This window comes from Pygocentrus nattereri, chromosome 26 (genome assembly GCF_015220715.1).
Source record: "Pygocentrus nattereri isolate fPygNat1 chromosome 26, fPygNat1.pri, whole genome shotgun sequence".
NCBI classification, from domain to species: domain Eukaryota; kingdom Metazoa; phylum Chordata; class Actinopteri; order Characiformes; family Serrasalmidae; genus Pygocentrus; species Pygocentrus nattereri.
Window position 1 is genome coordinate 26,776,077 of NC_051236.1, and position 26,902 is coordinate 26,802,978.

Genomic DNA, 26,902 nt, shown 5'->3' on the forward strand with positions numbered 1-26,902 from the left:
AAAAAAGCAGTGAAGACAAATGAAATATGGCACTTCTGAAATCAGTGATTCAGCTAGCTTGATGTTACGATTCTAACTTTTCAAAATCTACAAAAGATTTGACCCCTTGCATTTCATGAATGCAAACCAAGCAAATTATAGCAAACCCAGCTGCTTCTTACACAGTCTGAAGATTTCGTGATGAACGGACCAACAGATGACCCCGAAATACTTACACATACATATATAAGAAAATCTCATTACATTAATATTATATAGTATAGATACAGTCCAGTTGGTCACATCCCATGTAAACAAAAATGATGCATCTAAACTAATAAAACGTAGTTGTGTCCATAGCTTAATTATCTAGTTCCCACACCTTACAAAGCTGTAGCCATGCATCAGGATCTTGTTTCCATGCAATAATACAGTGTGATCACAATTTAGTAAGGCATGGGAACCAGATCATGCCTTACCGAATCGTGGCCATGCATTAGGATCTCACTCCCGCAAAGTCGTGGCCATGACTTCATTATCTTGTTCCCATGCCTCACTAAGTCATGGCCACACATTACTTTTATTTCTACGAGATGCCACCAGCAGGGCTCTGTATGTAGGTGTAATGATAAATTCATATATCACAGAATAAAACAAAGAAATCCCTTCTTCAGGTGCTTAAGTGTTTCCTGTGGTAGACTGGGAGGTTGGGTGGTTTCCCAAAAGCATTTGATTCTCCTTTATTTTCCCCCTTTGAACTCTCAAACTGCTTCACGGCTGTGATTTCAGGCTGCCAAAAGCTGAAAACAAACAAGTCTATGAATGTTACGCTGTTTTTCTGCTGTTCATTTCTCTCAATCAATTATTAACGTGGAATGTTTCAGCTCCGTCCTCTGGGACAGCTTTCCTCAGTTCTACATTTTGGCTTGCTGCTCCAATTTAGCAATCTGGAGAGAATAATAAAATGGCCGGTGACTTACTGCCAGCTCCTAGAGCGCAAGAGAAGATGACAAATTGAAAGGATTAAATCAAGGGTCTCAGAAGGCGCCAGTCAAAGGTCCTTTCTGGGGGCTCTTAAATTATTTTAAGAACTCCATCAGGCTGATTCCAGCAGTGAGCCTGAGCGTTCAGATAAAGCCAGGGGGGAAAATATCAGAGAAGAAAAACACTGTCAGACAATGACAAAGATATGATGGTTTCAGAGCAGTTGGTAAGTGAGTGGTGTTCTCTGGAGAACGTCAGAGGAAATGAATTTGAACTCATATGATCGCCGAAAAATTATTTTTAATAGACAACCGAGTGACCTCTGGGGCAGCTGAGTGGGCTCTGAATGAAGCACAGAGAGCATGTTCTGCATTCAGTTAGGAACCATTAAGACTGTAGAGCGTGAGATGGTGAGATGAAGAGAGGTTTCTGTTACCCAGGCAACCTGCCAACCTGTGAAAAGAAGGAATGGACTGACATCGGAATTGACGGCGGTGCTTTCTGAGCGTTACGACCTCTGCTCCTGCGACCCTGTGGGACAGTGTATCTGGGCAAGAGACCCAAACTCTTTAATGGTCCAAACGCAGTTAATTTAATGTGTGTGTAATTTTGGAAATTTGGAAAGACCTAGCCAATACAACCAAAAAAACAACCAAGGTGACTCTTATGCAAAAAGAGGTTTATTAAAGCAAGAGGACATAATACAGACAGTGTGATGGGGGTTGAATATTTGCAAATTAAAAATAGTACCCGTGTCAGCAAAGCGAGGATGAAGCATCCTAATGCAAAAATCTGAGAAATGGCTTAAACAATAATTTGTTTCATTTATCTCACTTTGAAATTTGTCTGTTTGCATTCTGACAAGGCAAAACATCAAGTTGCTCCTCAAGCAGCTGTGGACACTTTCTTTGTGGTTATCATCTGTTCAGTACTCACTGAGACTTGCTGATGCTTCACTAAGGCCAAAAACATGTTGCTGCTTTTAAATGACACCAACAAAATGAACAAATGCATTGCAAACATCTACGACACAGGTAACTCTAGTGTAGGATAAAAATGTTTTAACTCAAGCAAATGTACGGTGCTTTCTAGGAATAACTGACCGAGCACCCTGATTGTGATAAGCAATTGAATAAGGCATTTTACTCCCAACATTCATTTACAGGCTTTAGAGTGTAAGCAGGTCTTTGCTTGTCTTAATTAATCAACGAAGAAGTTTTAAAATGAAATAAGAAGCGGTTTTACGGTTTAGCAAAACAGCATCAGGTATAAACACCTGTGCTTTTCCTCATTCATGATGACATCTCTACCTCTTAGAACTACACTCAAAACCACAGTTAGCAGAAAAAAAGACCACATAGACGTACAGCACCAAGAGAGAGCGCGCTTTACTTGAAGAAAAAAAAATAAGCAAAAAGAAAAAGTTTTTCCTCAGTTCCCAATGTTGGCTTTCACCAGTTCCCACACGCTGACTGAACCTCCCCTATTGCTTAAGCACAACTCAAATATTTCCTGCAGAATATAAAAAGGGTAAAAGTCTGCATATCATTCTATATAAAGTGTCAATGCAATATTAAAAAAGGAAATTGCATATTGTTATTATTCTTTTACAATGCTAAGAAATAAATCCTATTGCTATGAGTTCTTTTCCTAATCATTATAATACTTTCTTTTCTACTTTTGTCTCCACACTACATCATTTTACAATTTAAGGACATCTGAAATAATGGACAGCACAAAAACAATTCCTGCTTCATCTTTAGCGTTTGTTGGTCATCATCACTTAAGACTTAACTTTGAACACCATTTCAGCTCGTGTGTGACTGGCATACCACAACGTCAACGCTGACAACATTTCAGTGTTTCTTACTCTGAGGAATGTGGCGACAATGTAACCTGACTCGCTTTGCAAGAAAGAACGGCTGTGCATGGTGAACAGCACAGCAGCAGTCTTTGCACTCTGAGTCGTATTGCATGCCTCTTTTACACGATATACATATAAATACAATAGTTGTGCTAACAGACAAAGCAGTATATTGAATAAAAGGTGGAAGCAGCAGTGAACTGCAGCATATCCAGGCTTTGGTTAAACATGTTTCGAGTTGGAAAGAGAGCTACCGTTGGTCGTTCACAGTCCTATTCCATACAAATAAACCTCTCTATGAACTGAAAAAAAGCACATAACAATATACACACAACGTTGAAGAATGTAAACGTAGCTCGTTGAGGACTTGTTTCATCTCCTGGTATGTACTGGGAAAAGTTGGGAAGTGGTAAGCATTGCCCAACGTGCAGTGTGTCTACCTGTATGAATTCAATTCAAATATGAGCTGCTTTAAGATTTAAATCACTGTCAAAATATTACTAGTCCAATTTTTCTCTTACCTCTACATGCCTGGAGAGATTTTGCAACTACGTAGTTTAACGTCACCTCCTGTTTTGGTATAGTTGCAGCTGAAACTAGAGCTTTAAAGTCATGTACACTTCTCAACTCCGTTTGCATATTTATAAACCTGAATAATAATCCTGAAAAGCACTTCTGCATATTACGTAAGGCCATTGGAGGAAACAAGAGAGCTTCATGCAATAAAACTGTAAGGGTGTGCAATCACGTTTGTATATCTGTGTGCATACAAATTCATGTGGCTCCGTCACCATGTTGATCATACTGAAAACATAGGTACAGTCTTGACATAATGTCAATGATAAAAGCAAGGCGATCGTTTTGATTGTCAGAAAATCCTGCTGAATAAGTAACAGTGGATTATGATCCCTTTTTTAAAAATGTTTTTGCGTCGCAACCGGCTCTCTAAAGGACAAGAGCGAGGGCAGAATTACAAATACAGCATGGAAAAAAGCCACCATGGCAGATGAGACTCGAATTTTAGACAGAAATAATTCTTTGACTTTTTAAACTCGTTACCCAAACCTGTTAAAAGTACACTAAGCTCAAAAATCACAAGGACAAATTTGAGCCTTCACTGTGTGATATTCCCTTCTGACTATCATTATATAACCTTTTATCTTAGTACTTGTTTTAGTTTTAATGAATAAGTCAACTTACTGTACCTTTAAGTATTTTTTTTACAATTGTTTAGTTACATTAGTACAGTCGGATAAGGCCCCGAAGCCTAGACTTACTGGTTTCTGAGTACGTATGTAATTTTCCAAAGCAAAATGCTTTCAGCCTATCAGCAACTCAAGCAATTTCATAATTATGTATTGCATGTGAATGTGTGGATGCGTGTATGTGCTGGCAATTAGCATTACAGATTTCATAGTATAACTGGGGGAGGATTTTTTCCGGAATGTCTTGAGCATATATGTTCCCCAAAAAATAAACTACATTTGTATGTGTGCTGGCAATTAACATTAACAGATTTCATAGTATAAACTTGAGAGCTTCTCATTCATGTCTGCCTTGATTTTGATGAAGTGGAGGTATATGTGTGTGTGCGTGCATGCGTGCGTGTGTGTGAATATGGGTATGCATGTCTGGATGTGCACAAGGCACTCAGAGGTCGGTGGTGGCCTTGGCAGTCAGGGCCTGGATGCGGCTGGTGTTGCAGTTCTTGCAGAGAACATGACCATCCAACGGGTAGCAACCCTGATTATCACCCTCAGAGAGGAGGCAGCCACAATCCTGCAAAACACACACACACACACACACACACACACACACCCACACACCTCATTTCCTCACTCTGATGACATACTACTACACAACATATTGTTAGTTAACTCCTATTGCTATATTGGCCTTTGTAATACTGATCTTTCAGAAGGCTGCAATGTGTGAATGCACTGCTATTCAACAGCTATGAGTGTTGTCTCTTACTGAGTCACGGAGTAGGTGACTGACTGACCGACTGATACCCACTGTTAAAGCATGCATGCGTCACCTGAGACAAACAGCGGGTAGAGGTATACATCTCATTAAATGAAGTGACACTGTCACCTGCATATTCAAACCCGAAATGTAGTGTAGATGTAATATACAAATAATGAAAGCAGGCAATAAATACACTCGCTGAAACAGATCTTGCAAAAAACTATAAGCTCTTCCTACTAATGTGCAGCTGCACATTGGACTTTTTTGAGCTTTGTGCATAATTGAGCTCTGGCTATGAATGAAATGAGCTTGATGCTTCACTATAAGCAATTTTTCAGATAAGAATTAAGTCATAGTGAGATGCTATAATGCTCTTAGCCTGTATGCTAGCAGCTAAAGGAGTGTTTTTTGTTCATAATTTTACACTCTCAAGAGAAGATTGTAAATTTGCAAATGTGCTTCACACATGATTCTGTGTGACTATAGCAAAGTGTAAATACCCGTCTGCGTATGTGTGAGTGGAAATCATCTTAGTTTGTTATAATGCTAATGCAAGTAGTAGAGTCTACTAACTTAAACCTAGATTGGTTAAATCTTGGATTTATTACTATCATAGCAGTGGTTACATGTCAGAATTCTAAAACGAGTCTATAAACAATTAAGATTTTAGTCTTTTTTTACTTTGGCAAATTTTTCTTCATATAATTATTATTATTATTAAAATAATAGTAGTAGTATACAAAATTGTGGGTAACACTTTATTTGAAGGCTACCTACATAAGGACTTCATGACGCATTCATAAGCACTGAATAATGTGTTTATGAAGCACTACTTGAACATTTATTAAGTGCTTATGTCGGTTCTCGCAACCTGACATAAGATGTTTTATGAAATAAATGACATTGTACTGACATAATAAGAATAAACGTTGAACATATTTACAGCACTAAACATTTAAAACACTATACATAACTATTTATGTCAGCATTCTTAAGACGACATTGTACTGATATCAGGTTAAATATGCCTGGAAACCACCCCCTCTTCCCTCCATGGCATGGATAAGATGACTGATGCAATTATGTAGAGGATTTAAATATGTTTAGTGCTGTAAATATGTTCAATGTTTATTCTATTTATGCGTCATAAAGCCCTTATGTAGGTAGCCTTCAAATAAAGTGTTACCGAATTGTGTATTTATGGGCATTTTATGTATAACTTATGTATAAAAGTTGCTGGTCCAAAATAAATCAAAATGGTCATCTATCAGACACTGTGGGCAGGCAGACAAAAATGTTAATACACCACCCTGCACACAATGCAGGGATTCTTTGTACCCTGTCCTATGGATATTTGAGTGACGTGAGTCACGTTGCAGCTAATGGCAGCCAAGAAAAACTAGCCTTGATTAGTTTTACCTACCAACCTCAGACACTGCATATGCTTCTCACAGTGCTTGGATGAATCAACACATCCAAATGATCAAATAAATATAAAACACTCTGATCAAAATAAAGCAAGCCAATCGTTAACCTCATCTCTAATGTGTTGTCGTCTTTCTTGTCATTCACTAATGTGTTTCTAATATATTCTAATATATTGTGCATATCACAACTGCAGTATGCAGCATTATACACCTTCATATAATGTTATCATTCATAGTTTTTACAATTTAAACAATAAAACCAGAGATTAACAATTAGCACAGAATGGCAGTGCAGTGTTTACAGACAGTAAAACCTGTATCACCAGTTCATGCATATGCATGTACAGAAATACACTGACCTCACAGCGGTAGCACTGCACATGGAAGTCCCTGTCCAGGGCCACTATACGGACAGTCTCCTCCTGGCCAGGAGCAGGCATTATGGGCTCGTTACATACGGAGCAACGAGGAGCAAATTTCCTGTAGAGAGACACAGAATATGTGCCTGTTAAAAGTACACTTTTCACACTTTCCACACACAAATATCACCAGTGCACACAATACAGTGACCCAACACTTCATTAAGTACACCTGCCTCGTATTTACACTGCCCATTTTATCAGCTCCACTTACTATACTGGTGCACATTGTAGTTCTACAACTACAGACTGTAGTTCATCTGTTTCTCTGTATACTTAGTTAGCCCCCTTTTACCTTAGGCTGTTAGGACCCCGACAGGACCACCACAGGTCAGGTATAATTTGAGTGGTGGATTATTTTCAGCACTGCAGTAATACTGATGTGGTGGTGGTGTGGTAGCGTGTGTTGCGCTGGTCTGAGTGGATCAGACACAACAGTGCTGCTGGAGTTTTTCAACACCTCACTGTCACTGCTGGACTAAGAATTGTCCATCAACTAAACATATCCAGCCACAGCATCCTGTGACCGCTGATGAAGGACTAGAGGGTGACCAACACAAACTGTAGTGCTGAGAATGATCCACTACCTAAACCATACCTTCTCTGTGGTGTACCATTGAAGAACAGGGTGAAAGGGGCTAAGAGTATATATTTATACTAGGGCTGTCGAAGTTAACGCGATAATAACTTAACCTAATTAAAAAATTAGGCTGCATGTAAACGTGGCTAGTGAGTAACCATGTTTACGTGCTGTTTACAGTGCTGTAGCAACGTGGTCTGACACTATATGTCTTTAATGAATTCCAACTTTGTGTAATTCATTTCTGTTTGCCCAGGACTGTGAAGTCCTATAGGCTGTGACTGAATACAACTTCAGCACAGTTGAAGTTTTACGCAGTTTTTATTTTCTTTTGTTGCACACATCTGAGCTGAGACACAGTAGTGTTTGACTATATGTCTTATATTTGAGACTGTGGCTCCCTAATCTATTACAAATCCAATTCTGTGTTTTGTAGGTTCAGTATTACTGCCTAGTATGTGAGTGAATAAAACTCCCTTACAGTTTTCTCTTGTCCCAGCAGTTTTTAACATAAGTACATTTATCATAAAATGTGTTCATCATTTTAATTGTAACATTTGACTTAAAAATCCTTATTTTCTATAATATTTACACAGATTTTTTAAAAATGCGATTAACTATATATATATATATATACATACATACATACACACACATATATACATACACACACACACACACACACATACACACACACACACACACACACTCACACACACACACACACACACACATATATATATATATATATATATATATATATATATATATATATATATATACAGACTACAATCTGTAACTGTAAAACTACAATGCCCCTAATTGGCAACTAGACATGATAAATGGACAAGAATGTAGATGAAAGGTAGGTGTCCTTAATGAAGTGGTGGGTCAGTGTATAGGTAATTTCTCACAGAGGAGCTGAATTCAACCTCCATCAACCTATATATTTTTTTGACTGTATTAGTAACCGCCCTGGTGTTTGGACTAATCAGACAGACAGATTTAGAAGAACTTCCAACGAGCACTGTGCTCTAGTCAATAGCTGGCATTTTACATGGTTCTGCCCTTTCTCTACAGGACTACTGAAATATTTGAAGTCAGATGACCTTAATTCAAACAAACCTCCGTGACCCAATACTCCAATTATTCAAGCCACTGAGTTGAATACCGTGTTTGTCTTGTATATTTGGAGGGAACATACAAAAGGAACAGAGATGCGACCAGAGAAAGACAGTGAGGATGTGAAGACAAAGCCAGGCTTTTTGGTCCAGGCAGGTGATGGAACTTCTTCACTGGGTTATTCCAATAAATGTTTAAAACTGGGAAGTGGAGCATACGGTAGAGCAGAGAGGCCACAACAGTGACAGTGAAAACGGGCTGTTCCTCGACACAAAGGCTTTTCTGTTCAAGCCACAATCACACAACTGACAGCTTCCACCTGAAACTTTTCAGTTCCTCAACATATGGCTTTTTTCCCCATGTAGACGCTGTTTTTCTGGTTTTCTTTGTGTGTCGGTTGTCTCTTTTAAGGGACTCTGGGCTGGTTCACTGAATTAAGCTCATCCTTGGAATATGCAGAATTTTTATTAAACATAGTCAACACAGGTGAGTAGTGTTAATTGGTGGTAGCAAAACAGTTGCTTTCTGTTTTATGCAACAAAACCAGCTGAAACACCCTAGACAAGTTTTCAGCAATATTCCTCATACCAATGATAAACTGTTTCCGCCAGTTTGATTTTAATTCTTTATTGCTTTATTTATTTTAATTACTGTTTTAAAATCTAAGCTGCCCTTTGCATTGTGTGACCATTTCATGACAACTGGAATAGGAATGTTCTATATGGAATAAAAACTCTATATGGAATAAAAGCTACTGCCTTTTTATTATTAACTATTACATATGTTTTCCTTCTCCTACAGTCATATACAAAAATTTGTCTGTTTTATGCAGACAGCGCAAACTGCATGTTTTGTTTTTGTAATTCAATTTTAATAAACACAAATTTTTTATTACATCTTTTATTTTGTCCAGTATTTTAAAAATATATATATCAATTGAGCACTAAAATCTGGCATAAATATCATCTTTAAGTTTTACATAGAGAATCAACAAATCTGGGGGTGTTCAAACTTTTGCATACAGCTATATAAACTTAAAATTTCATAGGTACATGGCTTTGTGACAAACCTGATGATATGAATCCTTATTCAGACATAGTAAAGTATGTGTGCAGCTCTGAGTAATAGATCACATACTTGTGGAAGTCATCAATGCAGTGGATGTGGTTGGAGGCATCCACAGTAAAAGGGATGCCATCCAGGCTCCGGTGGCACACGACGCAGGTAAAGCAGTGGGGGTGGTAAGCTTTCCCCGTCGCACGCAGGATACGCTCCATGATGGGCTTACTGCAGATAGTGCAGGTCTCCAAGGTGTTCTAGAGTTACGTAAACACACATATACAAACCATTACTCAAAATAGCCAACTTTAACACAATCAAACAGCATTACAGATGAACTACTGATAGACACACATGAAAAAGAATGATACTGTTACTATGATACAATATATTTCTCTTTACAATCAGACGTTCTAGCTACTTCACGATGTACCAGTTGCTGACATACATGTTCTGTTGCACACACACAGCTTGTATAATCTCCACAGAACTGCAAAGGCAATTGGAGCAAAATGTGACCCTAACGCCAAGTGTCACCTAAATGAATACAAAGCCTTCCAACACTGGAGCAGTGAAACTCTGCTGTCTGGAGTGATGGAGCTCCATTCAACTTTGAGATGAGCTGGAGTGATCCAGAACTGATCATCCAAGCTCAGTACCTGACCTCACTAATGCTCTTGTGGCTGAATGCAATCAAATTCTCACAGCACTGTTGCAATATGTATTATAAAGCCTTCCCAGAGTACAGACTCTTAGTGCAGCAAAAAAGGAGACAAACTTTGTATTAATGTCCTTGATTTCAGAAGAAACATTTGGATTAGAAGGTGTCTACAAAGTTTCTGGTGTACAGTACAGCATCATTGGATCCAGCAAATCACCAAGGTTGAGCAATCTGATATGTTATTGTTATCACATTACAGTATGCTTTCCTGAGAAGATCATCATCAGCACAATTGCATGTATTATAAAAGATATTCTCCAGTAATATCATTGATGTATTTTTCCTCTTGTTCTTTTGTAAATAGTTTATTTTTGTAAAGATTAAATAAAAATTCTCAGCTTTTTCACAAAGCCTTTTAAATGTGTCACCATGGGAAAACTAAATGTTGGTAACAATACTGTGTACATGTGAAAATGTCAAAGTATGTCAAAGTATGTCAAAGTATCCTTATGTCAATTTGTTTCCATACGGCCCATGTTTAAAGCTTACACAGCAGAGTAATAGAGAGAGTTATTGAGCAGTGTGTCCAGCTGGACGCTCTGGATGAAGCTTGACGTGCCAGTGGAATGTTCAGAAATCTTCTACTGCTCCTCTAAATATCCATGGAAAAACTTGGAGTGGATGCATGACCTTTTCCATGCAGCTGTTCCAAACCTGTGGCTGAGGCAGTGGAGCCAGGCTCAAATACGGCTAAGTCTGAATAGGAACAGTTATCCAACGGCAGCACCAGCATTTACACAGACCATGAGACTCTCAACTCTGTGTGAATGCAGAAAGAAGCCAAGTGAAGAGAGGAACAGGAGAATGACCTTAACAGGTGAAAGATGTGAATGTGTCTGTATGAGAGAGAGAGAGAGAGAGATTCAAGATGACAGAGAGCGTGAGAGAGCGAGAGTGAGATAAAGAGACTAGAGAGACAGGGAAGAAGAGACAGAGGGAGGAAACCAAGAGAGAGGGAGGGGACAGAGTAAAAACTGAGTAAAAAAGGAGAGAGATAAACAGAGACACAGAAAGAGGAAAAAGAATGAGAATGAGAGAAAGAAGGTAGAGAGTGTGAAGGAAAGACAGATAGAGAGAATGCAAGAGAAAGGCAAAAAGAAAGACAAAGTAAGAGCAATGAGACAGAGATAGAGAGAGAGAGAGAGAGAGAGAGAGAGAGAGAGAGAGAGAGAGAGACCTAGAGGTTGACGTGGTCTCCAGGTGGTGGAACTGTCCATAAAATCTGCCACTCAGTATCTGAGTATTCAGCTGAAGTCTCACAAATTTTGCTGACACACATTTCACTTTGCTCTGCAAGAAGAGAAGCCACAATTGTAGACGCTTTTAATGAATATCACAGTCTTATCACTCACCCCCAACTGTCTCAGAGAGTCAGATATGGGGTATATCTTGAAAATGAAAGCATGAAAGGCAGCCAGTGCGATTAGCTGCTCTCTCGTAAACAAAGTAATCTTTCACTTGCTCCCTCCTTCTGCTAGTGGCAAGACAGTAAATATGTCTATTTTCTGATGACTGCTGCCTTTTCCTGAGCCACGGCCACTGGGCAGCCGGCCCACTGACTACTTCTCCCCCGTGTCCCTCTGCTTAATGTCCACCCACAGCCCTGGATTTGTTATTGCCATATTTAATAGATAACAATCTTCTTTTCCCTTCTGACCGCTCACGCAATTACAGCAGACGATGGTGAAATTATCTATGGGTTATCAATTACAGACTCCCTTACAGCCCTCTGAAAGATTTGTGTGCCTGTGTGTGTGCGTGATGTGCAGACGTTTCCTGGATTTCTCTCGTCTAGGTTCAGTGGCCTCGGCATGTCTCTGTTGGCACAGAACGAAGGTGGCAGCTGCTCTCTCTGGCACTGTCCTCCTCTCTGTTTCCAAACAGCAGGCTGCGCGTGAACGTGTAAGTGTGGCATTGCTGTGCTTCGTCATGCAGCTGATCTGTGCTGTGCCATGAGGCTTGGCCTGTCAGTCAGGACTGCACTTCTGCACATGCTCAGATGCCATCCCCCATTACCAAGGACAGACATACATACAGAACTACTCTATAAGTCGACGTGACACCCATTCTAATGAGCAAATTCAGCTAATTTGATGCACCCACTGCTGACACAGGTGTCTAGGCTATACGCAGAAATATGGTGTCTAAAGGGAAGAGGCAAAACAACTCGAAACAGGCAGCTAGCATGAATGCTAGCTAGCACAACAGCTAAATTAGCTGAAGTTAATCGAGCTTAAGTTTGAGTTAATTATAGACCACATTTTCTGAACTTACTACATCAGCTGAACTAGATATAAAATACAGACTGTTCAGTTTTTCAAGTTGTTTCACCTGTTTTTTTTTTCCCAACACTGCATTTACTGAGTGTAGCTTTTTAGTTCTGCTCTTCTGACGGAAGTATCGTGGGTTTTAGTGGGGGTTTACTTTTGTACAACTGTGTCCTGCATCTAATAACAAGACTAAACTAAAATTCGGAACTAAAAGACTCAACACTTGCACCCCATTGACTGCAGCCTCAATTCAGAACTGCACCACAGAGACTCAAAACTCGACTAAGTGAATCGGAACTCAACTCAGACTTGGACATAAATCGGCTTGAACATCTCTGCCAGGACCAGTACCAAGAGTCAGCTAGAGGGGTGTAAAGCTTCCTGGCACTGGGCTGTGAACAGTGGAATTGTGCTGTGTGCAGTGATGGGACTCCACCCTGCACTTTGGGATTAGATGGAGCAGGGTTTGTCATCCGAAACTAATCATCCAGCACCTGACCTCACTAACCCACTTGTGGCCAAACGGAATAAAATCCTCACAGCAATGTTCCAACATCTATAAAGTCCTCTCAGAAGAACAGAGGCTGTTAGCGAAGCAAAGGGGGGCTATTAATACCCTTAATTTCAGAAGAACAGTTGGATGAACAGGTGTCTGCAAAACACTTGGACATAACATACTCCTCATAGTCACCAACATTATTAGATAGAGACCCTTAGTGGCCACTACTATTGGCTGAGACAGGGGTCAAAAGTCAAGGGCTGAACTCCGCTCACCCATGCATTTTTCTTTTAAATGGACTTTTAAATATCAGAAAAGCACAAAGATTTCTAAGACAGAATAATAGCTAGGATTTTCACATCACAGTTCCCCAAGAGAAAGGGCTGTAAAAAAGCTGCAAGTACACCAGGTCTTAATTTCTTTTTTTTTTTCCTAGAGCGTAATATAAATCAACATTCTTCTCCCTCAGCAACGCTTGTGTACAAACAATGTCCATATTACAATCCGCCACAAATCCTGGAAAAGGAATAAAGCTTTTAATGAGCTTTCTGCTCTGAGCCCTCGAGGTTTTGTCTCAACTCCTCAGTCACTCCAAATCGAAGGGAAGTAAGTGCATGTTTATGTGCTCATAATGGGAGTGCCTTTATGGCAGCTTCAAGGCAAGAAGTCATGCTTAATGGGTTCACCTGGACATCACCCACTAGCCACTTGTGTGGCCTTAACCTGCGAAAGCTGAAAAGGAACATGAGCCCCACATTACTGCAGATTTCACAGCTACTGTGTGCTACATTCATCATCTGAATTTCACAACACGCGGGTCTGGTTCAATCACCCAGCTCATCTGAACAGATGCCATTTCAGAGCCCAGCCCTGCGCCTGTGTTTTCTGAAGAAGCATCTCGCAATGACGTCAAAGCAGTTTTGATTTACACGCCGTGGATTTACTGGCCAGCAATAACTTTCAAAGATGGTTTAGGAAAATCCCCATAAAATACTTCCAATGGAATTACTGGAGCAGACACAGCAGATGACTGTCGCTGCCACTAGAGGGCACTAGCCGTCTGCACATCATTACACATCAGCCTCTCTCATACCTCCGAAATGAGATGTATTCAAGCACATGTATTCCATTTTTTTCTGCCTCATACACTGCTCTAAGTGTTTGCCCAGAAGGCTAAACAAACGCCTAGGCAGATGAGGTGAAGTGAATTTAGGTCAGACAGCCTCTCGCTGAACTGAGGGCCGAGTGGAGTGTGCTAAAGTCAATTGTGGCCTCCTGTCTCCCTCACTGCTTTTTCAATTTCCTGACAAAGTGCTCACTCACTTGCTCTCTCTGTGTCTCAAGCACAGCGTAGAGCGGACTGCCTCCCGCTGAAGCCCCTCTCACTGCCACGTCCTGCCCCAGCAGGGAGCCAGGATGGTGCGCAGTGTTTTGACTGAGCTGTCCGTGTGGATAGGAGGGATACCGGGATAGACAGAGACAGCCTGTCTGATCCACAAGGCCAACAAAGTCACACAGTCAAAATGTCAAATTCAGTCCTGTTTCTGTCCCCACTGTTATTATAGCTTTGAAAATTTGATTTAGTTTTTAGCTCAGAACATCATTACTTTACTCAACGACATCACCATCTCCTGGGTGTTGGGTTTGAGACAAGAAGAAATCACTTCTAGAGCATCCTGCATGCACTGAACAACTAAGATCAGTGACTGTTTTTCTTCATTAAAGTATTTACTTGTCATTCTTCTTGCAATGAACATTATGGTTCTGATTCAGTTTTTTTTTTTAAACTGACATTTTTATCTTATATTGGTTAAAGAGCACATTTCTTCCATGACTAGTTATTAATTTCATTAATAGTGTTCATTAAGCGCTTCTGACTTAATGCCTTACAGATGTACAAAGAAGTTGTTGCAAGTTTAATAAGTGAATATTCCACCACACTGGCGACAAAACACCTCTTATCTCTAAATTGATTTTATAAGAGAAGGACAAATACTATAAAAATAATAGCTACAAGGTTGTGATATAACAGTGACGATATAATACTGCAATTACGCATAAAAACATGCATGACGGACAAATGTTAAGAACAAGTGAAGGAAAACATTTTGAATGTGTGCATATATACGTGAGACAAAACAGCATATCACTGATTTTAATGGAGGAACTTTTCTTTCTTTCCTTCTATAATGCGCACACAAGCTGCCACAGTACTTCACTTGATGTGTACTTAAGCAAAAGACTACCAACTTGCTGAATGTCTCCTTTGATAACAGGTTGCATCAATTTTGCATGACGCTCAGTTGGCTGCATGGCATGGATTTGTTTTTGCAGGAAATATTCAAACATCTGCATGCTTTTAAATGCTTGTGTGACTATCCTGTTTACCTTTTTACCGCACAATATTGGGGGAACTAACTTCAAGAAGAATTCTCAAAGAATGCCATATGCCTTCGTAAACAGTTGGGTAGCGTCTGAGGAGATTACTGTCTAATATTTTAGGGTTAGCTGCATCGGTCAGCTCATAAAATGAAGTGTAATAACAATGGATGAAGGAAGAAGCATCCGCGGTGAACTTGGCGTATCTTAACAGCAGTAGAAAGGTCAGAGGTGCTCAGGCTGCTGTGTAAAGGATAATCTATTACTGAAGAACTTTGCTCACACCTGCTGTTTGCTGTTATAGAAGCTATTAAAGCTTTCCGTCTCCTCCCTCGGCTCCCAAAGCCAAACGGAAGAGGGAGGCGTTCTCCTGCTCAAGGCCAAAATGCTGGCCTACAGAGGCTGCTTAAGAGGTGGACAGGAATGGAGGAATAAGAGAGGTGGGAGGGAGGGACGGAAGGAAGGAGGTAGAGCGGGTGCTTTCTTTTCCCAAACTGGGCTGGCTATGCATGTAAAATCCCAGACAGACAAAAGGAGTGAGAAGGAAAGAAAAGACGATAGAAAAAGAGAAAAAGAGATGAAGAATAAAAGGGCTGAAGTTCACTCTGGGGATCAAGCACAGAGTGACCTTGAGAGGGTAAGAAAAAGGCTGGAGCTCAGGGAGGGTGATTGGTGGTATCAGCAGTGGGCAAAGTGAGGCCCAGGCCTTCAGCTCACCCCTGTGGGCCTAGGAGGCACTATGGGAAGCCTGCTGAGTGCAGCTCTGGGGAATGGGAATAGAGAGGAATAGAGCATAGAAACGGGGCCAACTACACAAGGCTTGAGAGGAATGTACTGGCATGGTGGCAGGAACTCTGGCCTCCATTTTACTCTTTTAAAAACTTGTTTTTTCCTCCTTAATCCTTAGAAGTCTCAGTTATCACTGGTGTAATGAAAATAGTTGACTCAAAAACTGATGCTTTAAGCTTAAAGCTACATTGTTTTGTTAAATTTCAAAGAAGCTGAATTACTGACTCAGGAGAAAGAAACCACACCAAAATATGGCATCTGTGCGCATCCACATGCACATACTCAAAAATAAGATCTGGCTTGATGCCTACAGAACCAAGGCAGCTGAAAGGACGGAACAGTCCTGCTTCACGGATGGGTTTTTAAATGCACTGAAAAGGAGAAAAGGGCTGACATACAATCGCTTTTGTAGTTCTGCGTCGCATTTTTATTTTCAGTCCCTGCCCAAGCTATAGGTCATGAAGTTACTGCAGTGTAAGCTAAGCTAAGATTAGCGCTTGGATGCTTATGAGTTAACTAAAAATGAATCCTCAACGCGTTGACAACAAACCGTGCTATTTACAGCTGTGTGCATTCACACAGTGACTGAAATATGTAATACAGGAAAAATGGTTTTCATAAGTGAAACAGCTTTGACGTGGCTGAAGTTGGCCAGTTTCTTCTTTGCCAGTATCCTGTTCCACCTTAAATAGTGCAGCGGTTTCTGGCTTCTCCAGCGAAATATGGCTCAGATGTTACATGTCAGTGAACAGCTCTCAGGATCAGCTCAAGTTAGAGAGACATCGGCTGATCACTGATGACCTATTTGTTATCTACACATAGCCGATCGATCCTTCCATCTCTAATCGGCGCATGAGCTTATTCTAAAGTTAACAGTTAATGTTAGATGGTAGTTGATCCTCGCGTCCTAGGTCAATTACTTTCTGCTCAGTAAATGATGTAGAAACATTGACTTACAACACTCATGTTTTGTAGTAGCATAAAATGAGCCAAAATAACAAGTCACTGAGTGAGCGCCACTGTGGTGTCCCTTTGCATACATTATGGTGACCTACCTTGTACATAGACTCATTTGCCATTTTATCTGGAACACATACTACTGTATTTGCCTGTTTGACTAAACACTGAGAGGTAACTATAGTAATGTGCAATACATTATGAAATGTGAGACCTTGAACCTGCGAGAATCTTTTGCAAACTTCATTTCTCACTAGTAGCTCACTATGAGCAAACAGAGCACAGGGAAAACTGTATTGTGATTTGCAAATGCAAATGCAATTCACTGCGTAACTCACTATGTAATTAAATCTGTTAAAACTCCACACTTCCAACAGTTAAACCCTAAGGCTTTTGTACCTACATAATTTATATTTAAGTATTAAGATGAATAAATGTCAAGATTAATAACTGAATAATTAGTCTGGGGGTCAAGAGATTAAATCTTAAAGCATGTTCTTTACTGCCCAGGCTTTCCCAGCTTTAATCTAATGTAACTAAGCTCTACTGTCTACATTCATAATCTTAAAAAGAATCATTGTCATAGACTCTTATGTAAGCACCGGCAATACACAGCAAGAAGGAACTCATCCAACTTCACCTCCTCTTACAACATTACTTTAGAACATGCAAAACAGGAGCAATCACCATGTCAAATCACACGAGAGTGTTTAACAGGCTCAAACTTGTCATGCGTCACTATAGCTTTTATCTAGCTAATTCTGTATCACCCACAGCGGCCGATAGAATGCTCCATCTCCATGTAGTGATCTCTAATGTTTTAATGTTTTGAAAATATGAAACTTAACTCTAAGCCCAATGCACTAAGCCTTTTACGGCCAATTCAGTCACAAATGCCGTACATACTTGGCCTGTACAAAACTGCTGTATGAGCCTAGACGCTCAGTTTGTGGGTCTCATACATAAAATGCATGTTCCTCATGCACATGTATTTGAGGGTATGCTCCACAAAACGTATTCGGACTGTACAAAAAAGTGTGTGAAGATACTGGAAGCGCATATGATTACATATAAAGCACTCACGGTGCTCAATTTGCACTGGTTTTCCTCTGTCTTCTAAAACCAGGAGTGAATTTAACGTAGGGTCTAAAAGGACACGCTGTTGAGAGACTAACAACGGCAGCAGATAAACAGAGAGACAGAAGAACAAGCCTTGGAAATTTGCTGATAGACATGCAAGGCAAAATGTGCCGTGATGTGAGTGCAATTTGAGCACACAATCTATGTTACTGTTTCACAAACTTTGTTTTTAGCTGGAGTAAAACAACATTCATAATCCGTTGGGGTTTAAAAAGGTTGTGCATCTTAGGTTTAAAATGAAGCAGGTTTCAGCACTGTCTTCCCCAGCAGAGCACACAGGTCTCCTCTCCTTATTCTGCCTGGAAATCAGCACAGCAGCAGAATCTGACCCTGTGGACATGGAGCTCTGCATCTTTCTCTTATTACAGAGCCAAAGTGACACGCACTCAGGCACTCGCTCTCTCTGAAGCCATGACTAGAAACGACACTCCTCTTGGTCAGCTCGGGGCCAGCTCTGGGTCACGCATTTTTCTGCAACATGAGTGAGAAAGAAGTACTTAGAAACCAGAGGCCTACAGTTCAATTAGTGCCCTCTGCTTTCCATGTTTCACAGAGAATTCTGTTTAACCCCTTATGTTTCTTCACATCCTGAGGCTTATTCAGTACATGGAAAGCTAATTTGAAACGACTGACTTATTACTAAGTAAGCAATCTTGACACGCCTGTAAGATTAACGGCTTAAAATGAACAAACAAACAGATGTCAGGCACCTGTCAGAGATACAGTCCAGATAAACAGACCCCAAAACAATGCAACCTGCACAACACTTGCACACACACACACAACAAGCGGCTGATAGGAGTTGCAACTCGATTCGCACGAACACTGTCTAATTGGGTCTGTCCTTTGAGGAATGCCAGGGAGTTAATCACGTCTGAATATACAGAACTCAATTAGAAGCTCCGCAAGCTAATGCAGACAAATATAAATATTTCATAACAGGAGAAGGCGGAAAGCCTGGAATGTAGGTGCTGCTGCCGCTGCGTTTCTAACATCCAGCAAAATGTGGAGGGTGGGCTCACCTGTCTGTTTAGCAAGGCAGCAACGCGTGGGTACCGCCACAGAAGGGGCCATATGGAGGAGCAGCTCCAGACTGGAGTGCTGGTGTCTAGCAGCCTCAGCCTGCTGACTACCTGCATAACTGTCAAGCAAAGCTGAAGGCTAGGTGGGAAGCAGCATCCAATCAGAAAGGGCAGAGAGAATGGGAATGAAGATGAAGAAACAAATCCCACACTGATTAAACCAAGACTTCATGTTTAGCCCTTCAGAGTTCTGTTTCAACAGTACAGTTTGCATCAGCAATAAACTATAACACACATTTGGCAGCAAGGAGCTTTGTGTGCTGGTTTCCTTTTCCTTGTTTATTTTGTTTTTATTTAAGGGTTTGTGGTTGCCATTGACAACATTTGCTCTGGTAACAGCGCCACAAAGTTGCTTTTTCAGAAGTCTTTAAGAATGATGGGAACATAGCTTTTCTTGACAACACATTGATTTAACTAGTCAGTTTCCATTCACTTTATTACAACAGCATAGAAGCATAAGTCCCTGATCTCATTCCTTTAGATTATGATTCTCAAATCCCATAAGAACTGTCTTCACTTCTATTATTTTGGTATGATTCTGAATCATTTAAAATAATGAAATGAGAGGAATGAATTACAGTAGCGGAATACTGAAAATAAAACAATCACTGTTGAGACAGCACAAAGTAATACTCTACAGTAATAGTATTATATTTTCCTGGGACAAAGAGGAGACCTGTGTGCTCTGCCGGGGAAGACAGTGCTGAAACCTGCTTCATTTTAAACCTAAGATGCACAACCTTTTTAAACCCCAACAGATTATGAAAAGCCTGGGTGCAAAATGTGCCTTAATTTGACTGCAGTGTGCAGCCTTGTCCAGGGACTTCATGCTCATGAAGCGGTCAATGAGCTCAAGACGAAACAGAAAATAAAAGTTCACATATGAAGACAAAGTGGTGGTAATAAACACTAGAGTGGTGTTGTTTTACTCCAGCTAAAAACAAAGTTTGTGCATGTCATGACTGTGTAACTGAGCAGCGCAGCACAAGTGTCGGAAGCACTGAATCCTGACAGGTATGCCTGTGCCGGCAATAAAGTCCTACTTGGATCATGGTATGGAAAATAACCCAGCAAACAGTTAACTGGGATTGGAGAGCAGGGGTTGGGGTTCAGTTCAGTGGAACTTGTGGTTGTAGTAAACGGTCATCTGGCCACACATCTGTATTAAATCTAATAAGACAAAAACAGAATTGTAAACGTCACACAAACTTCATCGTCTGAGAGCTTATGGCTGCTTAGCTAAGCCTTTTGTCTTCTTCTCTGAAGTCATTTCACTGAAGGCTGTTTGAAATGCCCCATGTTGCCTGAAGAATGAGAACTGTGGTGTGAGAATGTCCTAAAACATACACCGTTCAATACAGGCAGCTTTCTGTACAAGCACATCTGCCTGCAGCACAGGGTGTTCTTAACCAGCACAGCTGCATTTCTACAACAATCTTAACAATATTAAGCACAATAAATTTGGTATTAAGGTAGGAAATCACATGATCCAATAGTTACAACTTAAGGTAAGTTTATATGTGGGAATACTGCTGTTTTGATTTGGTTTGCATGAGATAAATTTAATAAATCATTGTTTTGATGGCAAGTTTTTACTTTCACTGGGGGCTTTTACCATGGTAAACTGATTGATTACTACGTGGCAGAGTAATATATTGAAGCATCTAATCACGCTAATAAGAAACTGATAGACAAAGATTGCTGTGCTGAAAAAAACTTCAACCTCACCTGTACAGATCAGACACTACCACATATGCATTCAGGAACAGCTCTGTAATCATTACATTTCATGCATAAGGATCTTTGCTTTTTAACTGTACTGGCTAGTTTCTCAGTCAGCGTCAGTCTTTCAGAATTTGAATCAGCACAAATGGCTGTCTTGTTCAAAGTCAGGGATAGTGACAGGCCTTTTAACTGATGCCTTCTTTGATTGGCTATTTCTTTCTAAATAAATTACTGAGAGGACTCCGAAGCGTCGGCTGTAGAGAATAAGACAGAAGCAAAATAAGGAGTAATGAGATTGCTTTTTCCGTGGCATAATTACCCCCATTACAGTTTAAGACTTTTTTGAATAACAATTCCAACACTGTTAGTCCCACAACTGCACAAAAGCTTTAAAAGCTTTCAAGTGTAAAAGCTTGTTAAGCATAAAACCTTCTCTTGTTTTCATGAAGTATTTCCAGTATTTGGAGGAGATGTTTACAGCAAGTATTATGTATATATTATCAATAATCTATCAGCAAAATACATTAGGTTGAATAGGAGTGACACATTCAATCTATTTTGCCCAGCAGCTGTTATAATATATATCTAATATATAATATATGTTATAATATTTAATATATGTTATAAAATATATCGTTGTGTGCAGTTTTGTGACGTGCCGACTGTGCGACGCCATCACCTACCTCCAGAGCAATGTCGGCTGTGTCTGGTGGCCTGGCTGAGAGCAGGTCCTATGACTGACATTCTGCCTGGAAGACCGAGGGCACCGTGCTGCAGAGGACGTCCATTACCACCAGCGCTGGATACAGATGGCACTGCGCCCAGCTGCTGAGGGCAACACTGCCATGCTACTCAGGCTAACATCCCTGCACAGCTTGGAGCCTGGCCAACATGGTTTCATGAGGTGTGCAGTGATTCACCCGGACACACGGCTACACTGAATTTACAGACTACAGCACATCTTAATGATCCGCTGTCAGATTGTATTGTGCCATCAGTAATATGAGTTACGATTTCCAGGCACTACAGCCGCATCCCGCGATACCCCGCTCTTTCCAAGTTCTTTTAAGGCCCTCTGTTCTGATCCCAGGGAAGTGCTTTCAAGCTTTCTGTCGTGGCTCCTCTGTAAACAAGTAGCCAAGATATTGCCCTGTCACCAGAATTTATATCAACAGTTCCCTGAGCCACCATCTCTAAGAGCCGCTACAGAAAATTAACACCATGACAAATAGCGCAATGTGAAGTCACTGGCAACATCAAAGCAAGCGTGCCAGTGTGATGGCTGTGTGAATGAGCTCTCCCCTCAACGCTAATAAAGAATCTGCTATGCAAGGTTTCCTCGACTCAAGTTGCAACAAGCAGTGAGAGGACTCAGGACCGCTGAATCTTAAGAACTAAATGCAGAGTTTTAGGGTTTCCATGAACGGGGTGTCATTTGTGTCCATAGATATCAGCAGAAGGAAAACTGATTTTCTAAATCAGTACAATCAAACAAAATATGCTTTCCCTGTGTCATCGTGTCATGGTCCATCTCTGCCTTTTTCTGATTCTGCCTCAGTCTAGTCGGTCACCTGTCCATTGCCATGTGCTTTTGTTATTGTTTTTGGTTTCTGTCTCCTCCCCTCTCTTGCCTCCTTTGTCTGTAGCCCCGCCCACTCATTACTCCTAGGTATTTCTGGTTTCTCAGTGTATTTATACCCTTGTCTCTGCTCAGTCCCTCTGTCTTGCATTGCTTATGCAACTGATATCAGTACCTTCAGTTTCCATTTCATTTCATTGTATGTTTTTGAGTTTAGTTTGTCTTCCTATGTTTTAAGTTCTATGTTTCACCCTTTGTCATTTGTTTACTTTGTTCTTTGGTTTAATTTGTTTCATCATGGACGTCTCTGGCACGGTCAAGTGTACTGTAAATAAAAACTTGCACCTGAAAACCTCTTTGCCTTTGATGTTACATATAACCATCTTATATTAACAAGGACACTTATCTCTGTGTTTGTGAAGTGCTGTGAGTTTTGTTGATCTGCTAGCAAGCAATGAGATAAAAACTGGGACGTTTACTCGCAAAGTGCAAAAACTGAGAAACCAGGCAGAAATGTTATGGATATTGTAACAAGGCTGAAACATTGGTAAATTGTCCTCATCAACTACCTATGTGTATGTTTCAGATAAAAAATACTGTTAGTTGTACTCATATGCAAAAATTTGAGCACTCCATGTTCAGTTAATTCAAGTGAAAGCACTTCAGCACGTTTTATTGCACAATTACATTGAATATTGAAGAGAGAGAAAAAAATCTAACCAGAACAAAAGGCACACTGTATGAACTATTTATTTTGTTTCCAATATGTCAAACTCAAACAAACATAAATTATGCAATAAATTCTGCAGAAATATAAGCCATATTTAAGTTTCTTCTCTATAGAAGACGTCATTTAACAGGGCGTTTAAACTTATGCAGACGACTGTACCCAAATAGTGACATCACGCATTACTTGGCAGGTCATGCATCATAACGCAAGTTTATTCTGCTACTTTTGAGATTAATTTATTAAGAGAAGATTCTAGAATGTCACAAACGGACTCAATTTTACAAAACCTTGAGATAAAACATGCAATTATGACCGCACGCTAGCCCATTACCCAAGTAATCTGCCTGACCTCAGTGACCTGTGTGTTTCTTAGCTAAACAATAGAAGCAGTGGTCATGGAGGTGAATCGCTCGTATCTTCTTAAATTACAGAAAACTTGGTGAAATTTTTCCTAACAGTGACATACAATCTCACAGCGGAGGCCACATTTCTCCTCTTATTATCCAAAGTTGTAAATCAGGTGGAAGGACCCGAGCGCTTATCTCAGCTGGTGTCTGTCCAGCAGGTTGTCTGTGTCTGAGTAATCATGCAGTAGAAGAAAAAAACACCTGGAGGAGAGGGGTCAGCAGCAAACGTGCCCAGTTACCACAAATTATGATCTCCAATTAATTAAATGCTCAGGGCAGTTAAGTGCTCTGATGGCGTTAATATTAGCTGCCTGGCAGGGCTGGAGGGATGCAGGCAGGAGAGAGATATGCAAGGGTGCCAAAAACATGCCACCTTGTTCACATAATTAACCCGGTGCCAAGGAACCTTGAAGTCCAGCTGCTTCGGAAAAAAGCAAGCGGCCGTGTCGCAGATGAAAGGCGTCAGAAACGTCGGTGCCGTGGAGCTGGTCAGCAGCAAGCCAAGAGCAGAGAACAGAATGACATGTACTACCCAGCAGTGAACAGTGGGAAGAACATTTCCGCCATTGATTGTGGATTAAGGCCAATGTCATTGGGTTAGCTCAATCTGATTGTTTTAATGAGAAAATTACAACTCCAGTTGAGTGCTCGTAAACAAGGTCAAGTGCAAGCGTTTGGAACATTAACTTCTTAAATGTGCCAGTGCCCCTTATTTTCATTTCTGGCACATCCAGTGGCACTTTCTCCATGCCTCAGGGGCACTCTGCTGCATGCACCCTGCAACTAAGCAGCCAGATGACTCATGTCTCCGCAGGTACATTGCTGTAAACCAACTGTTTTTACAAGAAAGTATGAGTTTTGCCACGAGCTGAAAATGTGGCTGCTCCTGAAGCCCTCCATCAGTGTCCAAAAGACAGGATCGGTCTGTGCAAGTGGAGGAAGGGCAGGATATGGAGGCAGGAGAGTTGATAAATATAGATAACACTTTGTGACACAAGCGCTGGCCCGTGGGGGACTTGACCACGGAGCCGAACAAAATGGCTTTTGCGTTACTCCCAGCCAGGGAGAATTTTTGTGTTCCTAAATATTTATGTAGAGGAGTAAACACATGTCAAAGCTGATCTTTTGCTGGCGAATTCAGCCACAAGCGGAGCAGCGGCCTCTGACGCACGCCTTCTACTAGCTCTCTCTCCCCAGAGCTCCTGATATATGCTAATGCGCACCATCCTCCCAGCCCACTTGGAGACAGACACAGAGAAAGGACACACAAACTCAGCGTCAACTGTGCACTCTGCTCAACCAAATTTCCATGGAACAAAAAACTAATGCACACAATATGGCCATTTAAAAGTCGCTGCTTCTTTGGCATAACTAGCTAATGAGTTAAAACAGGGGTAAAATTGTGGAATGAAGCGGCTGGAATTTTATACTACCGTAAACATTGTAAACTACCCCAACACTCTCAAGTCAGTGCTAGAGCTCCTACTACAAAAAATAATGCACAGCTGAATGTATGATCACAGAAAGGCTGAAGGACCCACTTGGATTTTCAGTATACATGTTATACAGTCATGTTCAAGAGTCTGAGACAATCCTTTTGATTCAATTTCCAGTCAAAACAGCCAAAGTTATTTTTTCCGCATCAAGGAAAAAGGCAGCAAAGACATATTTATCAGAAACTTAAACAAAAGCCTCAGCAAATGAATATAGTATCAACTTTTTCAGTAGTGTCCACCCTTTGCTTTCAGTTTTTATATAAATATTTTTATAAGCCTTAGAATTTGTTAAATTAGCCTTCATTTAAGGTTAATAAAACCTCCCTCCAGTTTTGCAGTTCTAGTGCAAAATTTCTTTTCTTTCTCAGTATCTGCTTCTTGACAGCTACACATTCTTTCAGACCCAGAAGACTGAGATGTTCTCGTCACAGTGGAATTTTTTTTCACTTGAGTCGAGTGGAGCTTGATTTTCTCTTCTCTCAAAAATAAAAGCTTTATATTTATATCTGATGTCTCATCTGATAATGAGAGTTTTGGTGGGTCACCAGGTCTGGTGTAGTTGCAAAGACTATTTTTTTTCTACATCTTCCAATAATTTTGGGAACTTCAGTTTTAGACACTCAGATTTTTTTCATTTACTTCCCTTTGACTTTCCCCTTTTGTAAGTAGATTATCATATGACTAATCTCAAAATATCGTCTTTAGCTATAGTATTTTAAATCCACACAAGAAAGAAATTTCAGCTTCGGTGAGTTTGAGCAGATGCTTGACTTAATGCCTACTTGAAGCTGAACATGTGACAGCTTTTGTTGGGAGGACATCTATAACTGGTTGTTTTTAAGACTTCAAGGAGTCAAAGAACAGGTAAAGTGGCAGTAGAGTGTACAGCAGTAACAAGTGGACAAATTAAACAGTGACAGATCTAAAATCATATACACACACATGTATCATACACAGTGCCGGGGATTTCTTTGTAATTTTCTGCTTCCTGCTTTTATTGACATTGAATGAATAACTTAATAACTTAATTAGTGCCTAATGGTCACTTACATTGACTTAAATAAATGAGTAGGGTGGGCTCTGACTTTGGCACAGAAATGGATCTTATTCATTGTACATACATATATGTGCAGTCTACATGCACAGTCTGTTACTCATGCCTAAAAACTGACCGCTCTACTGTACATGTAGTCCCTGCAGTCCCTCTTGGCCTGCCTCTAGAGTGACGCTTACCCTCTCAAGTGTTTAATGCCTGCTCCTCTTACACTCTGCACAAATGCTCCTCTTAATCACAGTGCACCACAGTGAGCCCATGGGCACTCTGCTTTCTCTTCCCTTCCAAACCCCTCTCACCAGCCCACAGGCCGAACCAACCAAGGAATAACAGGAGCATAAAGAGAGCTGGGTGGTTCTGGAAACTTCAGAGCAGAATAATAGAGATGGTGTGTCTGTGTGTATTTTGCAGATGTCAAATTCCCACTTGATTATTTTGTGCAGATTGACTAAACATTTACAAGCAGGATTAAAATAAAACCGAATCCCAAAACTAGTCCCTTGACATCCTTCTTGGAAAACTACGGATAAATGCTGCAACTCTCTCCTCTGTATGGAAACGCTCCGTCCGGGGATTAGTACAGTGTATGTGAGGCTCTGAGATCAATGCATCCACACCAAGGGGCCAGACTTTCTCTCAGAAGCATGCAGAAATGCTCGCCTCGCCGAACCA

General features: G+C 40.6%; 1 protein-coding gene across 6 annotated transcripts in view; it reads right to left on the minus strand.

The window, feature by feature from the left end:
• Nucleotides 1–1,625: 1,625 nt before the first annotated feature.
• The window catches only part of LOC108427685 (LIM domain containing preferred translocation partner in lipoma), a 259,778-nt gene continuing 234,501 nt past the window's right edge, over nt 1,626–26,902 (minus strand). For all 6 annotated transcript variants that reach the window (XM_017698033.2, XM_017698030.2, XM_017698035.2 and 3 more), the window contains 3 exons: nt 9,481–9,659; nt 6,582–6,702; nt 1,626–4,606 (listed from right to left, as the gene is read on the minus strand). In XM_017698033.2, the coding sequence (XP_017553522.1) occupies nt 4,478–4,606; nt 6,582–6,702; nt 9,481–9,659 (429 nt within the window). In that variant the 3' untranslated portion in view covers nt 1,626–4,477. The remainder of the gene's footprint in view (nt 4,607–6,581; nt 6,703–9,480; nt 9,660–26,902) is intronic.